A 16,721-nucleotide genomic window follows, 5' to 3' on the forward strand; every position below is an offset into this window, starting at 1 on the left:
TGACGATCTTATTAAATATATTAAACAACTGGATAATTATTACTGCTGCATTATTGTGTAGGCAGATTTTAATGTTGCAGCAAATTTTACCTACTCAATGTCCTGGGCAGTTTCAGCTATAGAAATCTTCCTGATTATGTTTTGTGAATAAATCTTAATTCCCAGAGTAACTAATAAATATAGCTGTCAAATAAATATATGATAGTAAAATGTTACAATATTTCCCTATGAAATGTGGTGCAATGGTACTTGGTGGTGTACTTACGTACAATACTTGCATAGATATGCTTTATTTTTCACCAATGATGTTGGTAAACTAAATATGGGTGAACAGATGAGTGAAAATTTCACACAGATGATGACATGATTAAGTTTATTTCATATAATAGACCATTATCTTTTCAACACCTCTGGACTGTATGAAAGCAAACACACCAGAATAAGCAACAGAAAACTCCACCTCTCCCTCTGCTAAAAGCTAACAAAATCCATATCAGTAAAACTTACAGTATAAAGAGACCTCGAGATAAGAAAAGTGAGGGGATTTCAAATGAATTCATTATAAAATGAAACAAGTTTTGCATAGGGTTCCCTGGGGGCAAAGGCACAGTTATAAGCATCTCTTAACCAAGGTTAGCCTCACACATGCCAGCCTAAATCTTACAAGCTCAGTTTTCATGTGGAGTGATTTTTTTTTTTTTTGGGCTGGCTTTGTCAGGCTAAACTACGATCAACTGAATAGAAAACACTGCACTTAGCATTACTTCATTATAAAGGGCCAGCCATTGTACTCCTTGCATAGAGTATATAGTCTGTGCAGCAAAACAAAATTTTACAATCCTGAGGGAGAAAATGGCAACAAGGCACAAGTCAAGCATGTTCACAGACATACAGTACATAACACACAAAACATAAAGATATCAAGGCTTTAGAGGTCCATATAAGCATTTTGCATAAATGTAATAACTAAACACAATGTGTGCATTGCAGAAAGGCTAAATAGTAGCAGTGTGACTCTACAGGAGGAACTGCGGCTAAATAAACAGCTATAAGACCGTTTCACTGGTGATTGTCAACCAAAGGAAGGTCCACTGTAGATACATCAAATATAAACAGCAGCAGTGCTACATTACTAACCTAGAAATAACAGTGATCCCTTGTTTTCAATAATTCACAATACAAATATAATTCAGTGATCTTAGAAAATAATAATATGGAATGTTTTCCCTCATAACCTCATGATTGCCAGGAACAGAGGAAGCAGGGGCAGGATGGACTGAGATCTTCAGGCACTTAAGAGAAGAAACATACAGCAGGGGTAAACATTAGTGCAAAGTCATTTTCAAGGCAGAGGAATGATTCAGCATGTGATAATACAAAAAAAAAGAAAGAAAGAAAGAAAGAAAGAAAGAGTGGGCAAGAATGAGAGTAAAGGCAGAGAAAGAGGGCACAGTGTGCTGATCGGATAATTAGCTCCATGACACTGGAGCTGAAGTGCAAGCAGAGAATGTGTCTGCAGAAGGTGCAGAGAGGCTGTAGATTCCAGTGCATGTCTGTCTTTGGTGTCTTGTATAATTAACGGATACATAAAAATGACAGAAGGCTGAGATAAAGGACTTGAGTTTTTACGGTCTTCCTCTACTTAGAAGGTAAACTTCTTGAAGGCTGTGAGACTTTGGTTCCTGCCAATCGGAACTCAGATGTCAGGGAGGAAGGACTGACCTAGTTACCAATAATGTTACTAATTCAAATACAAAAAGAATCTTAGATCAATACTCCCACTCTTTGACACTTAAGAAATATAGGCCCTGGTGTGCAGACATTTGCTACAACAGCAAAGTGCAGCTCTACAACTGGTCCTGAGTCTATGGAGTGTATGTGCATGTGTGTGTTTTGGGGCTGGGTCTGTCTGTTCTATTGGTCGGAGCTCGTTAGGCGCACCAGCTGTGGAGTCTCCACTTGTGAAGTTTTCTGTCCCGGGTGTGACTTTTCATTGGGTGTCTCCGCTGCACCCCTACTGTCAGCGGAGGCCTGTCGCTCGCACAGACTCCCCAGCAGCTGAGCCGTTTTGAAGACTGAGGCGTGACCCGCGGGCTGCAGGGACTGGACCTTCGGCAGGTTCTGGAGGGTCCGCAGCATCTCAGCAGACACAATGGGCAAATGCTGCTCCTGGATCAGACTGGTGCTAGCTGACCGCAGGACGGTGTCACGTTGGCCTGAGAGCTTGGGTGCTGGCCTGGTCCGCTGAGTAGCCGGGGCTCGCACAGAGCTGAACGATGTCTTCTTCTCTGGTGGGATGGAATCTTCCTCCTCCGCTGATTGGTCACTAGAAGACATTGTGCTGTCATCAGAGTCGTCGCTCAGACCTTCGTCGTTGCAGCTGTTGTCGTCGTGATCGTCTTCCTCTTTGGCCCCATCTCCGTCTGTGATGTAAATCATGTCTTTGGGAAGTGTGGTGAACTGGTAAACTAGCCGCTGGCCTTCGACCTTATTCAGGATGCCTCTCTGGTAGTAGTACCTACATTAACACAAAGGTTCAACATGAACAAAACAAACCATGTATCTACACACACATATCTTCGACATATCTATCACGAGCACGTTATGATGACATTTTTGAGTGGTCCTCTTTCTGTACTGTACCTGAGTGCTCTGCCCATGGTCTCATAATTCATGTCTGGCTTGTTCTTGTGTTTGCCCCAGAGTCTGGCCACTGCTTTTGAGTTGACCAACTTGAAGATCCCTGCCTGGGGATTAGTCCATTTGATGTAGCGGGGGCAGACTTGTCTGTCCTGGAGCAACTCCATCAGGAACTGCCACAGGTACAGTGTGTTTCCTCCTAAAGCACAAACACGGGAAACACGATGGAAAAGGAAAGACAAAAGGGAACACTACGGGTGAGATGACTTTTGTAAAAAAAAAAAGAGAAGAAAAACATATAAAAGTAACTGATCTCAATCCAACTGAGGCATGTTGAGTTCTTTCAAATATACTAGAGGAAACTGTTATGTGTAAATACATACCTTTGTTGTATTTGTCCTTCTTTACTATAATGTCTGGTGTGGGAGACTCTGCTCTTCGATGTCGAGATTTTCTACCTGAGTAGTTGAGGAATAAAATCATGTTATTTGCAAGATATTTTATAAAACCATACAAGCCATTCTTCACTTTCAGATGAACTGATAACCCATAAAGCGACTGACCTCTCTTTTTGGACTGCAGCTGTGCCGCGGGCCTCTTTGTGTGCAATGAGTGCCACTGTGGCTGGTCAACAGCTCCCACAATCCCCTCTGCTGACACAGTCACCTGAGTAACAGGAGTAGTGATGACATCACCCAGTGATGGCAAGAAGGTCTGGGCTGCAGGGGGCATAAACAGACTTAATGAAAGAGAACAGCGCTGTGACCAACATGTCTAAAAATAACGTCTCGCGGTCGAAAACGTCCTACATCAAAAAGTAGCCCAGGTAAGGTTTTACTAGGGCATCGTTACGTCATCGGCGTGCACGTGAGTAGTGTTATCACGAGTGTGTCTGTTTGCGTGCTTACAGTAGTGTTGTTCCAGCGAGAGGGTGTCAGGGCAGTCCATGGTGAGAAGCGAGTCCGCAGCAACCAGTGTTTCCATGGTCTCTTCGTCTCCACTTTCACATGGCTCCACTACAGAGAACAGAGAAGGGAGTAGCATATAAAAACAAGTTTTCAGCAAGTGGAGGAGGGTGGCATTTAGGAGGAAGAAAATTAAATGTGAGCTGTACTGGGGGTCAAGCTCAACTTAAAAAAGGGTCGGTTTGCCCAAATTACATTTTAAAAAAAAGCCTTTTCTCAGTTCCCTTTCGTGATGTCTCACTATGAAGATTTTGGTTTTATTTGACAAGGTTTTAAGATACTGTGCCTCTGAGAATTCTGTTGCCATCCCAATACAATAGGGACGATAGGAATTTCATTTTAAGTGTTCAAGGTAGTGAAATATTACATTTTAAAAATTCAACAGCAACATCTCCTTCCAGAAACAAGGTACTCAATACTCTGGATAATACACAAGACACGTTGGGAACCATCTCGACAGGAACTTTTCTTCTGTAGGAAGTAGCTCACCTTAAAACTGTTCACTGCGAGGTCGGTAAATAGACCTTTTTTTACAGCACACATTTTGACATTCCACAGTATTAAAGCACAGGTCTAAATAATAAAAAATAATCATGGCTGAATTACATTTAGCTGCTTCAGTTTCAGGGTCCTGGTGTTGTGTATGCTGGCTCACTGTCATGACTTACTGAGACGCTTGAATAAAACTGAACCATCGTTAATGTTATCAGTGACATCTGTGCTTTTCCTGCAATGACAGGTCAAAGCATCTGCTGCACGAAAGGCCCATTATCTGTAGTAGCTGGGACATTGTTTCTGATAAGAGACATTACTGTTGAAATCTTTAAACACTATTTTGATATGTTGTAAGTAGGGGCGGGCCTTGCGACGACTACATACAGTGAGATGATAAAAATGTATCAACAGTCAGACATTTTGCCACTCAGTTTATACGGCAGTATATATGCCTGTAACATCTCTGGTTCAGTTCATTGTGGGAAATCAATGAGCAGGACTGCTTTATGGTCAAAATTGTATTTTTATATGATTTTTCCAGTAATGTGATGATGTCTCTTGATATGTCCGGTATTGAATTTGCTGGAACAGCCAAGAACAGACATTCGTAATAATAAATTGTTACTTCAGTCTGTAACAATTTCTCAACTGATTTTCCAGAAAATGTATTATATCATGATATATATTGATGGCGTGGTATACAGTCACATGTATCGTTACAGAGGATTTAATCCATATTGCGTGCTGTAGCCCTGGTTGTGAGGACCACTATGAATTTAAATTGTCCTCCATTGCATTGGGGCGGGGGTGACATTTCAGAGATGGATATCTAAAAACTCTGACAAATAAAACTAAACTATCTGCATGTATAGAACCAGTAAGAGATAAGAGAGGAAAAGTTCTTTGTAATTTCGGTGAACTAACCCTTTAATGACCCACACAGTGCTGATAAATGAGCAGAGTGCATGCACTGAATGACTGAGCAGCCACCTTGATGGTTATTATAGTCATTTTGCTCCAAATCTACAAGGATGAACTATTTTATGTACTTCAGTAAACTGCAGCACACATTTATAAAATACACGTGTCTGTGAGGCTCCACTGCTTACAATGTTATCTCCACACAAACAATATGGGCAGCTATGTGCTTCTGTCATTGATATACATCTACATATGAATGTCTCTGCAGCAAAACAAATGATCAAAAGAGAGTCTATTGTTTCCTGTGACGTGCACAGGCTGTGAGGTAATGAGCTAGTAAACATCTGCAAGCTAACAGCTGTCTGTCGTGAGCTCAAAACTCTTTGTGCCGCCGAGAAAAGCAGCCTGTCAAAAACAAATGGCCATGTTTAAGAAACAAAGCGGGTGAGTTACTGTCCCAACGCGGTTATAACAGTGAAGAAACGCTCCCTATTTGTCAGCGAGTGCTGCTTTGCTGCAGTTACCGTTAGCTAAGTTAACCAAGCCTCGCCATGCCTAACTTCAGCTGCTCCTCCAACCTTGAATATCGACGGAAAAAAACGACCCCGTTCAGTAATATAACTTACTTCTCATTCCCAGCACTCGTGAGGAACAAGCTATAGCATATGTGCTGTAGCCGGATTTGACCACGTCTACATCCTAATATGATTCATTAACTGTCTTTCCCAGGGCTCAAGCCAGGAATGTTTTGTTTCACTTCCTGATTTTTTACAGAGGGTGGTCCATGTGCGAGTGTTGCGAGTGCGCATGTGCAGTGCCAGGCTTTCTTTTTTGGTACCTCATTTTCAAACTTTTAGGCTAATTTTGTAAGATTTGAATGACAGCATCACTTCACAAAGGTTAGACTGTTGAATAACTGTGAGGATGGATGAGACTGCAGATGAAGTTCAATCATGAAATGTGACAGTCAAACAAAGGCTGGAGCATGCACCTTTTATGTGTGTGTGTGTGTGTGTGTGTGTGTGTGTGTGTGTTGACTGTGTGTGCACTGACCTTTGAACAGCTGCTGGTGAACATCCTCTGTCTGTGACTGTTCACACGCTAGACCTGAATATGACAGCAGGTGTGGATGGGGGACCTGCTCCACGATCACCGCGGGGTAATCTGAGTGACTTCCAAACTGCAACACACGCACAAGAACATTAGATTAGATCAGATTACAATTTCTCATCAGGTTCCTCTCAAATTTGTCTTGCATCACGAGCTAACTCAGTTTCGACATGCGCACTAAACTAAATCAACTGCAAAATGAAACACTGCTCGACGTGTACTCACCCCTGACAGGTTAATATGGTCACTGGCGAAGTCAAAGATGAGCTCTGACTGCTGTAGCATGGCTGAATGTCCCAAACACACATGCGACTCTTAACTGTATGACAACAGCATCACAGCTTTCCACTGAAGACTATTAATAACTGCACAGGTCTGACGTGTGTTTTTGTGTCCTGACAGATCCAGTTTTTGGAGTAAATCTGATGAACAGCAGCTGACTGTGTAGATCTACCAGTCGGTCGGATGAGAACGTCCCCCAGGATACGATGAAGCCGGGCCGGCGTCTTTCCATGCAGCGTAACTCAACAGTGGAAGAGTGATGTGAGTATACTAATTGACCAGAGACACAGAGGCGTCACAGGAAATAGCGTTCACTTGCTCTGCTCTCGACTCTCGATGAGGAAGTGGGGGCTGTTTAACTGTCCTGTGGTAAGAGAGAAACAGGAGCAAAATATGTGTGTTAGGGAGGGGGGCGAATCACACACTGAAAATACCACACCTGTGGTGGAAGTCAGGTGGTGAACAGTTTTTAGTAAAAAGTCCAAATAATAAAATGTGGTCAGAGACATGCTGATCTGAGACGCAGAGAAAATAGCGCTGTTTGCTTCCCTCTTTCATATATCTCACTCTTTTGCTCTTATCTTGCTTCTAAAAGAGGCTAAACCAGCAACAGGAAGGAAGCGTTTGCACTGCAATGTGTGCCTGGGCTATGTGTGTGTGTGTGTGTGTATGTGTGTGTGTGTGTGTGTGTGTGTGTGGTGCGAGAAGGGGGGAGGCAGCTGGTGTTGAACTTGAAACATCATGTCTTTGCACAATGTTCAAGGTTTCAGGGCCGTTACGTGCACATTCCTTACAGCATGACTATGAAGGGGACTTTTAGAACAAAACTACAAAGCCACCTACTCTCCGTTACTCCCTCTCATTCCCTCCCCCTCACATGTTTTTCTTTGCCTCCTCTCTTGTCCTCTGGCCGTCACATCACTGTTAATTCCTTAAAATCGTTCCAGTCTTTCCTCTAATTTCCCTGCCCGAGTCCCTTGACCATCCCTGCTCCTCTGTCCTCCATGTTTAACTAATTCTGAGGTTAAAATTAACTGCTGAGCGACTATAGTCTCCTCTGTTGCCGTTGTACAGTGGCCTCCTACTTGCGAGTGTCAAATTTAAATACAGTTGGCACACCTGCACTTACCTTTAGCCCCTCTCTGCTGAAGATCACGCCAGCATTTAAGTTTTGTGTACACTAGATTTCATACTGTGAAAAAAAAAAAAAAAAAAACGCTTCCGAGGCATTAATTCTAATCACTGAGCTCCAACATTTTAATCCTATTAATCCTCAGTTTGGTTGAAACAGCTTTAGTAGTCTCACAGTTCCTGAGTTTTTTATACCGCGGCTGCCAAAGAGAGAGAGTGAGAGAGAGAGAGAGAGAACGTGAGTGCGCTTCTTTGTCTGTGTGTGTGTATGTGTGTGTCATGGAGGCACAACATGTTTGGGTCAGTTATCACACAGGAAGCACAGCTCAGTTAGGAGGCACCGCTTCCTGAGTTCCTGTGCCAAACCGCTGCCAACATCTCTGCCAGCAATGGCCTTCTCATTTTCGACTTCCTCTGATGTTTGCAGTTGTTTGGTGCTCGATGATTTAGGAGGGACACGAGTGAAATGGAGGCTGGTTTACTCGTTAAAGCCGTGTAAGATTTTCAAGTCAGTGAGGAGAAATAGTGTGTAGTAGAATAGCGCAGTATGTAAATCTTGATTGTAGGAGAGATTAGAGCTTAGAATATTAGTTGATTGATTTGTTTATCAATCGACAATTAATCAGCTACAATTTTGATGACTGATAAGTTATAAGAATCATCTTCAAGCAAAAATGTGAATATTCTTAAATGTCGTAAATGTGAATATTTGCTGTTTGAGTTTTAGACTATTGGTCGTTAAAAAAAGCAATTTGAAGACGGCACTGTGAGCTATTTTCTGACATTTTTTGGATCAAACAATAAATCACAGATTTTACTGAGTTGGCTTTTTTTTCATACACCCGCTCTGATTGTCTTTTCAAGTTATAAAGCACATTGAACATAATTAAAGAACAGCTACTTTCCATGTCCTAACCTGAAAATCAGGCTCTGAGTGTATTATAGAATGGCAAGGAACCATGCTTATTTTATTGGCAGTGAATGCAGTACAAAAGATGAAGAATGCAGATTGCATTTTGTGTTTTGCTGAAGCGAAGAGGATCATAAAAGGTCGCTGCAGTTTAGATCTGTATTTCCCACGTTTTTCTTTCTTTGCTGACTGCCATTGTGCCATGTGTATATTCATTGTCAGCGTGCCCTGCAGCCTGTCACTCCTATATAGAGGAGTCTCTAACAGTATAGAGCCTTTGTTCATCAGTACTCTGGTCACATAGGTTTGTCTCTGTGGCCTCGGTACTGGGATCTGAGTCTGTGAAGTGGCTGCCAGGCCCCTAAGGACACTGATAAGCCCCCATAACATTCATTCCCCAGTTTGCGTATGTGTGTGTGAGAGTCAGAGACCGAGATAGAAAGAGTGTGTGTGTGTGTGTGTGTGTGTGTGTTTGACAGAGAGGGGCACTGTGTGTGTGTGTGTGAACTAGGCCAGGCTGATAACAGTATGGCAAGTGAGGGAGCAGCTGATAAGCCCCTCTTGTTGCTTGGGGTAACCGGGCCTTGTTAAATGAGCACAGTGAATTATGGTGTGCATGGAGAGGGGGACATTGGGAGTCGGGGAATTGTGGTGTTGGTCACAACACCTCTTTTTTTTTTTACGACGTTCCCGCAGATGTGTTTGTGTGGTTTAGCTGTCGTTTAAAGTATATACTTTAAATCGTCATATACAGGTAATTTTTAATAAACATTTTCTTGTGTTAAAACAGACTTGGTGCCTCGAACCGCTATGCAGACACACACTCTCTTGAAAATACTTTCACTTTCCCTTCAGCACATGTCATGCAACGTACAGTCACGAGAAAGGCCAGTAGCCTTTTCTCTTGTTGTTTTAAGTATTTGTCATTATTCAGAGTAGCAGGCCTACTATATGAAATGAGAAGCAGCGGGCTTACCTTGTGTTTATAGCTTGTGTTTGTATGTGGCAGAGCAGCAGCTGGCTGGAGGCTCCAAAAGAGAAACGGAAATTGTTCTCATCTCTTCTGGCAAACATAGAACCTTCATCTGCTTACAGACCTGGGATCAGTTTTCTTTTGCAAATTTCCAAGGAAAGTACCACACAGACTTCAGATCAGTGTAGATCGTGTTGGGTTTTTTTTTCTTCCCTTCAGTCCTTGTCAGTTCTTGCTTCCTCTTTTTTTTTCCCTTGAACTGCCCCCCCTGTGAGTTCTGATTGGTTACCTGTGTTGTGAGTCAAGGTAACCCATAGTGACCATTGTCAGTGAGGAGCAAATGTAAACACGGGCGTATTTGCAATGTAAAGCAGTAGAGAGCCAAGCAACTGATCTGCAAACAGCCGTGTGGTTTATATGAGGGTGGATACGTCACGTATGTGTTTGATGATTACACTAAATATCGTATTAAATCATTCAGCCGTTGATTTTCAATATTTTGAACTTCTATTTGTTGCCTTGTACACATAAGACAAATGTAGACTGGAAGTTAGAGCCAAAAGTATGGACAAAAGGACCAAAAAAAGGCTCGTTAAGAGACACACAGACAGATAGGAGGCACATACATGGGAAGACATGAAGTAAAACAGAAGTCAGTCCTTTATCCAGTCCCTGATGCTCCCTAGTGGTAAAACTCTGCACCAACACCCTCAGCAACAAGTCTGATCCATCCTTTCATTTCCTTTTCTTCCTCTCCCCTCCTTTCTGTTTTAATGAACAACAAATGTAATAGAAACAAGCTTACACGATCACCCATCCCAAAGTGTGGCTCAGTGGTACTGAGGGGGGACCTGTTATAGGCTATGTGATCCCTGTCGCCATGTTTCTTGGATATCATCAGCTCCCTCATGAGAATGGGGCCTTCTGCAGCCAGGCCTGCTGTCTCTGTGTACTGTCACTACTGTAATGGTTGCATAACTACCCTCCCTGTGAACTTCATATAGGAGTCATGTTGTGCTTAATGGTCATATGTACACAAATGCAGAGATAAAAATGGACCATGTAGCATGATCAGGTCTTTGACAAAACTCAGTATAAAATATGTTCTTTGCTGTCACAAGACTCTATTTAGCCACACTGAAGAGCGTAGAAACTGATGTAGAATTTCAGAAAATAGACACATTTTGGCAAAGTATTGTGTATATATAAATGTTATAGAGTCACTTGTTTTTTTGTTTTTTTTTTGTTTTAAATTTGGTTTTGAGTATTTTACACTATTTACACTATTACACTACTACTATACTACTGTACATCTCATATCAATGGGTGGAATTGCACTAATAAAGTCATGTCATGAATCAGGAGTAAGTCATGGCTCCCCTCCATTACTTCATTTGTTTTTGTCAGATTTTCATTGCTGCAATAGCAGGCAGCTTCAAGAATGTGCTGGTTTGGCTCAAAATGAAGTTAACTCCCATAATGGTTTTATAAAGTTGCAGGGGACAGAGTCTGACTATTACAATATGTGAGGTTTTGTGTGTGTGTGTGTTTGAATGAGAGAGAGGGAGGGTGGTATTATTATTGTGAAGTTACTGTTTATTTGCACGTAATGCAGTGAACCCAAATTTAAAGGAGTAATTCAGCATTTTGGGAAATATGCTTATTCACTTTCTTGCCAGGAGTTAGAAGATCAATACTCTCACATCAGTATGGTTAATTTGTAGCTGGAGCCATATGTTACATATATTATATCATATTATGTGACCACCATAAAGTGTGAAGTTATTCTCAGGTACAGTAGCGTCACATTTTCTGATGATCAGTGTCAGAAATGGTGACCTTTTTTCTGCTGTTTCTGATGACTTGTACTGGAAATTATACAAGGCTGCATCCAAATATTGTCAGGTACTTGACCTTTCTCTCACTTTCTATAAAGACTGAAGAGTCTACAGTCATGCTAGTCTGTGCTGACACAGCTGTACTTTAAGCTAAATGCTAACATCAGCATGCCAAAATGCTCACAATGACAATGCTAGCATGTTGATGTTTAGCAGGTATGTTTACCATGTTCACAGTTTAGTTTAGCGTGTTAGTATGCTAACATTTGCTAGATGAAAAGACAGGGGATCAAAAATATTTCAATTCATTCTCTGGGGACCATGAAAGTCTATATAGTCAAGTCAATTTTATTTATATAGCCCAATATCACAAATCACAAATTTACCCCAAGGGGCTTTACAATCTACAGCATAAGACACCCACTATACTTGGACCCTTGATTTGGATAAGGAAAAACTCTCCCCAAAAAAACGCTTAACAGGGAAAAAATGTAAGAAACCTCAGGAAGAGCAACAGAAGGGAGATCCTTCTTCCAGGATGGACAGACATGCAATAGATGTCGTGTGTACAGAATAGACCATCTGGAAATGGCACAGACAGCCAAGGGAAGGAGAACGGTCCCAGGATGGCTGATGGTCCAGTACAGAGAATTCTGAGAGAAAACAAGACAAGGAGAAGAAAATAGGGAGAGAGAGGGAGAAGAGGGAGAGATCGAGAGAGATAAGGACACAGCTTGGACTCTCATGTGCTTGTGAGGCAACAAACAGAGGGTTAGAGATGGAACAGTTATCAGGAGGTTTACAATAATCTCGTCAACAGGACAGTCATGGTTTTGTAATTACTAAGGCTGAATAAATTCATTGAGACTGAGACCAACCCGCCGGGTGAACAACAGGAACAAAGGCCTGAAGTAATCAAATAATAAGAAAGATGAGTTTTAAATCAGATTGTTTGATTTCAGCAGGGAGATTATTCCAGAGAAAGAGGGTCCGATAGGAAAAGGAGCTGTCGCCTGCTGACTTCTTTTTAAGTTTGGGTACACACAGGAGCCCTGAATTCTGAGAGCAGAGAGTTCAGGATGGAATATAAGGTTTAAGGAGATCAGACAGGTATGATGGGGTGTGCCCATTTAAGATTTTATCATCATCATCAGAAGCAAGTTTGATCTAACATGGATAGGGAGCCAGTGAAGGGAGACTTGGTGCAATATGATCACATTTTTATGTTTTAATTAAGATTCTAGCTGCAGGATTTTAAACCATCTGAAGACTTTTAGTACTAGTTCATGGCAGGCCTGAAAACATAATGTAACAGTACAGAGTGTGATGATCAAAAGAGAAGTTAGTATCAAATATAACACTGAGATTCTCGGCTGTCACACTTTGTGAAATTACACAGCTGTTGAGAGTTACTGTCACTTGATCAAACTGTCCAGCATCTCAGCTTTATCAGAATTTAGAAGCAGGAAATCATATGACATCCAATTTTGCCCAGTAGCCATGTAAGCCTCAAATTTAATAATTTGGGTCTGATCGTCAGCCTTTCTAGGCACATACAGCTGAGTACCATCCATGTAGCAATCAAAATGAATTTCATGACTGTGTATAATTTGGCCAAGAGGTGAAATATAAAGAGAGGAAAGCAGAGGGCCAAGAACAGAGCCTTGAGGTACTCCATATTTCACATCAGAAAATGTAGATGTAGTATTACTACAGGAGACAGACTGTGTTCTTTCAGATAAGTAAGACTAGAACCCAAAGCCAGGCCAGAGGCACCAAAGTGATTTTCCAGAGTATATAGTGATCGGTGGTGTTAAAAGCCGCACTGAGAAACTGGTCAGTAGTTATTAAGAAACCCTGGATGAAGGTGAGGTTCCTGAAGTAGAGGTTTAACAACAGCACTCTTAACGTCATTAGAATGTCATTCTCTAGGGACGCTGAATATATGTAGCAAATTCCATAACAATCCATTGAATAATTATTAAGAATAATAAGATATTTTACTCTGAACCACAAATGTCAACATCATGGTGGCTCTGGAGGAAAAGTCAGGGGATCACCAAGACCACAGGGGGAAGCAGCCAACTCCCCCTGTTTCCTGACTTTATGTTAAGTTTGTCTTTATTTAGTGTTTAAAACCAGAACCAGATTTAGTAAGTGCACACGTATACTGTGTGAAGCTGAAGTGATTTGTCAATTAATTTAGTTGATCAACAGAAAATGTATTTGCAACGTTTCAATAATTGATTGATTATTTAAGTTATTTTTCAAGCAAAACGCAAAATTTCTAGTTTCTCTGGATACGGTGGTTGTCCTAGTCTTTTATGATAGTAAATTGAATATGTTTGGGTTTTGAACAGACAAAACAAGCAATTTTAGGACGTCACTTTGGGCTCGTGGAAACAATGATGGGCATTTTTCCTATTTTCTAACATTTTATAGACTAAACGATTAATAGATTAATTAAGAAAAGAATTAATAAATTAATAATAATTACAATGACAATATTACAGAGCTTCAGCCATAATACTGTGTGTCTGTTTTAGAGTATGATTCTGGCTTTATTTTCACACATTAACCCTTGATGACAAACTGCAAGCAGCTGCACATTTACCTGATGTAAGCTACATGTTGACTGTTGTCACATTTGGAATATTTGGCACTAACCAAACCGCACGCCATATGTGTGTCTGTGGTTGATAAATCATTGTTTATCTTGTACTCTGGTCCCATATATTTGTCATCACATTGTCAGACAAGCAGTAAAGGGGAGGTACATTAACAGAGTAGGACTATGACACCGACAGCAAGAAAATTTAAGTGTCTCCTCATGTGGAACTGAGTGGGAAATAGATGAAAGAAATGCTCCAGAGTCCATGGTACGTCAGTCTGATGAATTCCTTCTGCTGGCCACGTCTGCTCACCTTCTGCTGCTGCTCAACTTGTGTGTGTGTGTGTGTGTGTGTATGTATGTATGTTGTCTGTGCAAGTCTGTCCATGCTTGTGCAAGTGTATGACATTTGTGCATATGTGAAAATGAGTGATGAGTTGCGTTTTTGTGTCAATTATCAACCAAGTGCGATATCAACGGTGCATGACCAAAAACAGCTCCTCAAATTAGGCAAAATACTACTATACTTAAACATGCACACTCACATACCTATGGACCTTGGTGTTAATACACTCACACATGCACTGATACGGGGAATCCAGCTCACATACCTTTTGTTTTGTGTTCTCATAGGCAGTTTGAGGGTCTTAGTTTGAGCTTGGTTCAACATTTTTCCCTTGAAGTATTTCCATGGCTGAACTACACACACACTTTCACACTCATAATGAAAGCATATTTTCTTTGTTCTTCCCAAATGTTAGTAGAAGCTATGCCAGACTGAAAGCTCTCCTTGTGCTATCAATCCAGGATAAATATTCTAAAACTGAGAGGGAAGACAGCGAGTCTTATACATCAAGAACTGTGCCTATGCTTTTAAATTATTACATTTCTGTCAGAAAGTGTGTTTCAGATGAGATCAAAACACAGGAGTGATAGCCAGGGAAGGTAGGGGAAGGTATTAGATTATAGAGACTGCTACAGTATACATCTACATCAGCTTCTGTACCATGCCAGTCAGTGCCGTTTGCTATGTAGGACAATTCAATGTGCACCATAAGGTTAAGAAAAGGATAAATTACTGCCTCAGTTACTTGAACGTTAAGTCAAACATCATGTTGATACAAATCCTGCCAATTGTCTTTAAATGCAGTTTGCGGGCAAAGTTGTGTGGAACATGCTGTGTAAATATGCAAATGGTGAATTGTTGGGGTAGAGAAACGTGAAAGAATGTTTGGAGAAGGAGAGAGCAGCCAGGGGCCAAACCAGGTCTGTTCACACCCTGACTCCTGAGACCCAGAACCCAGAAACTATCAACCCCCCAATCCAGCCACTTTCTGCCGGCTTCTCTGTGATAGAACTGTGGGCGTGGAGAAGACAAACGTGTGTCATGGTGGGTCTGTTTGTGTGTTTGTATGTTGGTGGGGGTTTTGGAGAGACAGTGTGTGTTCCTGTATGTACTTAGAAGGAGATACACCCTCATTCAAAATGTTCAAAATTAATAAAGGAGAAGTCCACAATGTTTGTTAAGTGCAAAAGAACAACAATAGTATATCAAAAATTTACAAGTATTTTATTTAATTGCTAAACAGGGAGCTTTTATCTCATTACTCTTTTGGCATCCATCTGCTGTGGGTTTTCATCTTTTTTTCACAGCTCGGAATAGCAATAAAAATGACTATAACTTTCTACAACAGACTGCAGATGCCACTGAGCATGCGTGGGAATGCGGTTTTGTTTATAGAGCTACACTCGCTTGTTGTGTTACATTTCGCAAACTCTTGACTTTGTGCTACATTGTAAATTTCTCAAGAACTTCAGCACAAAGTCAAGAGGTTGTGATATGTAGCACAGCAAGCTAGTAACTGCATCCCCGTTAGTTAGATGAGAAGATTGATATCACTGTCATGTCGGTATGCTAAATATGAAGCTACAGCCAGGAGAGTGTAAAGATTGGGAACAGGTTAAAACAGCTAGCATGGCTCTGCCTGAAGATAACTAAATCTACTTTCAAGGACCTCTAAAGCTCACATATTAACATGTTAACATCTTGTTTGTTTTACAAATTGTGGTAAAAATGATGTTGTGATTTTACAAGGGGCTAGGCCTATGTGCTGTTTCCCCATTTCCAGTCTTTAAGCTAGCTGTCTTCTGGCTGTAGCTTCATATTTAACAGACAGATATAAGAGTGGTATCAATCTTTTCATCTAACTCACGCCAAGAAAAGTGAATAAGCATATTTCCCAAAATGTAAAAGCATTCCTTTAAGGCAAGTTGACCTACTGACTCTGTTAGGTGTTAGCATAAACCCTCTGACCATATGTCTGTAAATTAGGCGTGCATGGGCCAATAAGTGATTTTTATTTATTTAATTTTTTTTGTACAGCAAAATATGAGATTCTAAACTGACCCTGAGTTAATTACACTTTGATTTATAGATTGTTCAGTAAGTAGCTTACTGAGCAACATTAACTTTCTTTGCAACTTTTTGTTTTATTTTTGTAGCTTCACCCTCATAGAGGGCAATCCATCATATCAGTAGAGGGCCAATGCCAGTATCCACAAGCAGATACATCAGTGTAACCTCTGTTGGGAGTAGAAAAGGAGATAATTTAGGGAGGAATGTACTGAATGTGATTTCTTTCTGTTATGGCTGCTTACAGCACCAGTGGGTTTGATTTAATGTCAAACAAACCACACTGAATTGTTTGAAACCATATTGGAGGAACAGAGGGGTAATAGGGAGGAGTGGAGAGAGGAATGCAAAGAGCGAGGGAAGGGGAAAAGACGGTAGAGGACACGGAAGAGGTATTTTAAAAAAACAAGGAAAAAACAGGCAGAAAGAAAT

At 41.1% G+C, this 16,721-nt stretch overlaps 1 protein-coding gene across 2 annotated transcripts; it reads right to left on the minus strand.

The window, feature by feature from the left end:
• Positions 1 to 356: 356 nt before the first annotated feature.
• Positions 357 to 6,715, minus strand: LOC122993822 (ETS-related transcription factor Elf-1-like). Of its 2 annotated transcripts, XM_044368288.1 has the most exons (7): positions 6,357 to 6,715; positions 6,075 to 6,201; positions 3,549 to 3,656; positions 3,204 to 3,359; positions 3,024 to 3,098; positions 2,644 to 2,839; positions 357 to 2,518 (listed from the first exon to the last, which is right to left on the minus strand). In XM_044368288.1, exons 1-7 carry the CDS (start codon positions 6,414 to 6,416, stop codon positions 1,915 to 1,917), a joined length of 1,326 nt encoding a protein of 441 aa, XP_044224223.1. In that variant the 5' UTR covers positions 6,417 to 6,715; the 3' UTR covers positions 357 to 1,914. The 2 variants fall into 2 exon arrangements, with proteins under 2 accessions (XP_044224223.1, XP_044224224.1); XM_044368289.1 differs by lacking the exons at positions 6,075 to 6,201; positions 6,357 to 6,715 and adding an exon at positions 5,648 to 5,843.
• Positions 6,716 to 16,721: the final 10,006 nt, after the last annotated feature.

This window comes from Thunnus albacares, chromosome 12, assembly GCF_914725855.1.
Source record: "Thunnus albacares chromosome 12, fThuAlb1.1, whole genome shotgun sequence".
Classification (NCBI taxonomy): Eukaryota; Metazoa; Chordata; class Actinopteri; order Scombriformes; family Scombridae; genus Thunnus; species Thunnus albacares.